This window comes from Neltuma alba, unplaced genomic scaffold, assembly GCF_004799145.2.
Source record: "Neltuma alba isolate B1F8T4 unplaced genomic scaffold, ASM479914v2 tig00010661_pilon, whole genome shotgun sequence".
NCBI classification, from domain to species: Eukaryota; Viridiplantae; Streptophyta; class Magnoliopsida; order Fabales; family Fabaceae; genus Neltuma; species Neltuma alba.
Genome location: NW_021635506.1, coordinates 492,636 through 497,711, shown reverse-complemented (window position 1 = coordinate 497,711; position 5,076 = coordinate 492,636). Strand labels below are relative to the sequence as shown.

The following is a 5,076-nucleotide window of genomic DNA, read 5'->3' as shown; positions in this document are numbered from 1 at the left end:
TACAACCTGGGGTTAACTTGTTGCTAAGTGCACAGAAACTTGCATTTTCTTTTATTAAATTAACTGATATTCCAGCACAATAGAAAACCCTAGTCTTCTAAATTAAAAGCCTAAACTTGCACGTCATCCACAACTTCAATCACAAGACAGCTGAATTTTATAATGCTAATACTCATCTACACAGTAATCATGAGCATTGACTCTTGAGGGAATAAAGCCACAGCTAAATAAGAGTGGTTTTTAAATTTAAAGTAGTTTACAGTCAATTCAAGAGTCTTCTTTTAGTCTTCATTAATTCTCGCTTTCTCCCACCAAATTACATGTATTATGAGTTTGACAAAGATATTAATTTTGTATTTATGACCAAAAACTATGCACTGGCACTACTTGCAGAAGTTGTGATCCAAATTGTTTGAGATATATCAGTGAAGAAGCACTGTTAGCTGATTAGGGATTCATGACTGTAATGGCTGTAATGTCGACCGAAGCTGATAATATCACCTTTATTATTATCAACAGCTTATTGTCTTTCTCTTCCTTTGATGCACTTCATCTTTCCATGCTCTGCCGACAACTTGTCACACTTTAAGTGGTGGCTTATGTGGACTGTTTTGTACGGGTACATGAAGAAGCATATATTCCAAATCTGCTTCAAAAAAAGTGTATATTTTCGTATGATAAAAGAAAATTCATATCTGTCAAATTTATGGGTTTGACAGGTCTTCTGGGAACCACTGACATAATGAGAAAACTGAGCTCATCCAAGTTTCTTGTGAGTTGTTAATCCTCTCAGTACTGACTAAAAATTATTAATTATTATTTTATTTCAAGGTTTGGCGTGTGTGCGCGCAACCACATTTATAGTTTTACAGAATTCAAAGTTGGGTAAATTAGCTGGTCAGAAAAAACTTGGTAAATATCAGTCTTATAATCGATTCCGCACTAGTTATATAGCAAACATAATCACAAGGAACATATCTTCCCAAAAGTACAAGATCTAGGTTTCCTGGACATTGGTTATAATAAATCGTCTCACTATACATGGATTCCAGCTCTAGAAACTGATGAGTCTGGTGAAAGATGATGAGAATGGATGTAGAATTAAATTATCGTAATCGTGTGTACAAGTGTTTGGTTTTGAGGTCAAAATCCAGCTCCCACATCGCAGTCCACGGAGCATGGTCAAAGTCTCAGATAATTGAGAAGGAAAAAAAAAAGAAAAGAAACCTATGATTCTGCCGGTTCACCATCAGAACCTTGCTCTTCTACTTTCTCTGGTTCTGCCGCTTGATCATCAGAACCTTGGTCCTCCCCTTTCTCATCCCCAGATTCTTTGACAGTCCTTTCACTGAATTTTAGGCGAAGTGGTCGCCCCATTAATTCCTGCAAGGCATAGCTCAAGGGTAAGTCATTTTCATTCAACATGAGAACTGAGCCAAGCCTAAGAAGAAGTCAAATCTGTCTAAAATGACATCAAGAGAAATTACAAGGATAGTGGCCAGCTACAAGATGATAATTACCTTCCCATCTAGAGTAGAAATGGCAGCCTCTGCTTCATCTCTTGTAGAAAAAGAAACAAATCCATACCCAGCAGATCTTCCATTAGGGCTGTCAAAGACAACCCTGGCTGAAACCGGTGACTTGAAATTCTCTGCAAAGAATGCTCTGAGATGGCTAGATCTTGCTTTCCAGGCAAGATTCGACGCATAAATTTTATGGCTTGTTTCGCCGGCAGGGGGACTTTTAGGAGGCCGTGGAGGAGGAGGTTTCTTGAATCTCTTTGCAAGCTCTACCCTTATTATCCTGCCAGACAATTCCTATATTGCAGGGTTCTGAGTCAAGAGAATTGTTGCCAGACAGATTTTAGAGCAGATATTCAAATTAATTTTTTTGGTCATTCAGTTTTGGCACTGTTTGGTATATGCCAAAGCATTACACAGAGAACTTTTAGGATAGAAACGACTTGAACAATTTAGGATGTCCATATCACAAAATGGTGAGCCGAAAAACTGGACTTCCATTGATACTGTAAGTACAATAGATGTGTACAGTTAAAGTCACTTAGCTATATCAAACAGATACAACTAAAGCTTAGAACTTGACTAAGTATACAAATCAACTATAGAAGTATGGGTAGAAAGAGTTCTATTATTCCTCTATATAGTCCAAAATACTTCGCATGGGGAAAAACGTGGGTTAAAATTGTTCTAAGAAATGCAAGTGAAACTGACCTTACTACATGGACCCCATAAACAACAGAACTTCATCGTTTCATTAGGAAAACAAGCCACCTTATTTTGTAAACTGCTAGTGTTACTAAAAACTAGATCTTATATTAAGAATCAAAGGTAGTATCTTGTTTTTACGCTAAAAGTGTGACTGCTTCAACTGAAACGAATTGAAGAAGGCAGTGTACAAATTCCGGCTCATTGATAATGTTTTGCAAAAGTCAAAACCAGTAAAAGACAAGTTTTTGCATACCAATTTCAACTGAAACTTGATTCTTAAGTACCAGATCATGCAAACGCAAAGACAAAGGATCACAACAATGAGGACAATATTCTCAAGTAAAACGCTCCGCAAACTGAAGAGGAAATTTAGTCAAGCTGGGAACGCCTAGGCTCATTGTGGAGCACAAGTGATTAAAATTCAGAGCTTGAAGAAAGCAAAACGTGATGTGATTCTGCCGTTTCCTAATTCCTAGGAGACGAGATTTGGCTTTCTTCATTGCTGACTATAGGCCTCTAGACATATAATTCCACGATGATGAATTATGAATAGAGCAATCCAGTTACTGATCTCTGACTGAATTGCCAGTGATAAATGCGATTAGCAATAGGCATTTCATGTCCTGATCATCATATCTCCCGGGGTTCTAGCATACTCGTATAGAATAACCCACAGAACTAGCAAATTATTTCTACTTTTTCAAAGAAAGGATCATTCAATGGTAATGCAAGGAACTCATCATCTAGACCCCAGTTCCCGAAGACCCGATTCTGCAAACGCTAGTCTGAGACTGTATCGATACACAGTACCAACTTTGAGAAAATGAAAACAAATATATGTAACAACATGTTATATCAGACCCAGAATGAAAAGTGCTTTCGACATATCAGTGCTATGTATAAAGAATAAAATTCTCAGACCAAACCGAAGAATCGCACTGAAATAAAACCACATAGAAGCAACTCACATGAGAGTCAAGTTTATCAATTGCAGTCTGCGACTCTTCCCCGGAAGCCATAGTGACGAAGGCAAATCCTCTGCTCTTGCCATCTTTGTTTTTTATTATCTACTTCAATTAAAAAGCAAAACTTCAACCTTCAAAATTAGAGAAATTAGGGGGGACGCAGGATAAGAACCCCAAATAAAGTTGCGAGATGAGAAATTGAAGAACCTCGACATCGGTTACAGTTCCGCATTGACCAAAGAGGTTCTTGATGTCCACCACCGATAGCGACCATGGTAGATTAAACACGTAGAGCTTCTTTTTTATGTTGTTTTCCTGGGTTTGCCCTGGTTTTTCTTCTGTTACCGCCTCTTGCAGCGCAGAGCATAATTCGAAGCAGAGCCTCCTGCTGGAGTCGATAGAAGATAAAATCGAGGGGACGACGCAACTGTGGGAAATGGGATAAAGAGAAGTGGAGACTTTGAGCTTTATCGAATCGAATGATTTGGCGGATAAAGAGTACTTATTAGAACAGCGGAAAGATCCCAAGACTGTGAGTCCAGATTCCAGAGTGGCCATTGATTGACAGTAAGCAGGACGAAGAAAGCGGATAAAGCTGGGGTTGGATATTTTTGAGTGTGTCAATATATATAAAGATTCAATGGCGTCCTCTTTGCCCTGACTAGGCATGCCTCCAAATTGAACTTCTTCCAACTACAGTTTACAAGCTTGAATGAAATTTTAGAATGTAAAGATAAAATTTTGATAAATATATTCGATCGCAATAATCATTAATGTACTGTATATATAAAAACAAAATTAAAACATTAAAAAGAGAAGAGAAGGTGGACAGCCAGGTTGAAATAGTTAGTGAGGCAAAAAAGAAAATTGAAATAGTTATGGCCAGCTGGTATTCTATTTTTTCAAAAAACTTAAATTCATTAATTCTTTCCAATATAAAATAGATGATTTTTTTTTTTTTGGCTTTGTTTGCCGACAGGATATAAAAATGCCTTGCCAATCTCTTACATTCTTTATGTTGATGACTCTCTTTTCGTCTACGAGTGTACAATCAAGAACTTGGTTGCTATCAAGATGGTACTCAATATGCATGCCTTGTGGTCAAGACAGGATTGTAATAAATATTTTCTTATTTTCAATCGTAATGTCACTCATGCTACCAAGCTGAATTATTCTAAGTTGTTGGGGTATCATTTTGAATTCTGTTAGAAGTAAAGCTATTATTTATGATCAAGTTCTCACTTTGATTGAGCATCGGTGCTTGGCAAACTAAGCTTCTCTCACAAGCTTCTCGGCTCACTTTGATTAAATCAGTCTTAGCAGTAGTGAATATTCATGTTCTTTCATGCGTAAGCCTTCCTTAATATGTTTAGAACCGTATTGACTCCTACTGTATTGACTTTTTCTGGAGATTTAATGGTGACAAGAGCAAAACTCACTTGATAAATAGGAATATTCTCTTCCAACCTAGAGAGAAATAGGGCTTGGGGCTTAGATCTACGGAGGTCATGAATCAGGTTTTACTAGCTAAACAAATATGGAGGATTTTGACTGCTTAATCTGACTCTCTTTCGGGTGGCACTTTAAAGATTAAATATATTGATCTGCACTCTCATTTGGTCATTAGATTGCCTCATAACTCCTCTTGGATTTGGAAAAGCATTGCTGAAAATGCTCATATATGATTTTAGACAATCTAGCTTGGAAGGTAGGAAATGGTGCCTTGATCCTCTTTAACTACCGATATTGGTGGCCGATGCAGTGTGATCAACCTCCGATGAGTCTCATATGCCCGGTGGCTGATTTGTTAATGCATGTTTCTTCTTCTTGGAATTATTTGCGTTGGAATAATGCTTTAATCTCATCACTCTATTCACATCATA

General features: G+C 37.5%; 2 protein-coding genes across 2 annotated transcripts; both read right to left on the bottom strand.

The window, feature by feature from the left end:
- Window positions 1-919: 919 nt before the first annotated feature.
- On the bottom strand, window positions 920-2,843 carry LOC114758048 (31 kDa ribonucleoprotein, chloroplastic). The gene is made up of 3 exons (XM_028947050.1): window positions 2,796-2,843; window positions 1,521-1,817; window positions 920-1,383 (listed from the first exon to the last, which is right to left on the bottom strand). The coding sequence occupies exons 1-3, from the start codon at window positions 2,841-2,843 to the stop codon at window positions 1,228-1,230; spliced, it is 501 nt and encodes a 166-aa protein (XP_028802883.1). The 3' UTR covers window positions 920-1,227.
- Window positions 2,844-2,971: 128 nt separating this feature from the next.
- Window positions 2,972-3,801, bottom strand: LOC114758047 (33 kDa ribonucleoprotein, chloroplastic-like). Its single transcript, XM_028947049.1, has 3 exons — window positions 3,401-3,801; window positions 3,197-3,295; window positions 2,972-3,019 (listed from the first exon to the last, which is right to left on the bottom strand). The coding sequence occupies exons 1-3, from the start codon at window positions 3,749-3,751 to the stop codon at window positions 2,972-2,974; spliced, it is 498 nt and encodes a 165-aa protein (XP_028802882.1). The 5' UTR covers window positions 3,752-3,801.
- Window positions 3,802-5,076: the final 1,275 nt, after the last annotated feature.

Excerpts from the sequence above, each read along its gene's own strand:
- LOC114758047 (XM_028947049.1), bottom strand. The coding sequence starts at position 3,751 with ATGGCCACTCTGGAATCTGGACTCACAGTCTTGGGATCTTTCCGCTGT. Across the intron at positions 3,296-3,400 it reads GAACTGTAACCGATGTCGAG|ATAATAAAAAACAAAGATGG; the intron begins GTTCTTCAATTT and ends TAATTGAAGTAG. Across the intron at positions 3,020-3,196 it reads TTGATAAACTTGACTCTCAT|TCTCAGACTAGCGTTTGCAG; the intron begins GTGAGTTGCTTC and ends GTATCGATACAG.
- LOC114758048 (XM_028947050.1), bottom strand. The coding sequence starts at position 2,843 with ATGCCTATTGCTAATCGCATTTATCACTGGCAATTCAGTCAGAGATCA. Across the intron at positions 1,818-2,795 it reads GGCAATTCAGTCAGAGATCA|GAATTGTCTGGCAGGATAAT; the intron begins GTAACTGGATTG and ends CCTGCAATATAG. Across the intron at positions 1,384-1,520 it reads TTTCTACTCTAGATGGGAAG|GAATTAATGGGGCGACCACT; the intron begins GTAATTATCATC and ends TATGCCTTGCAG.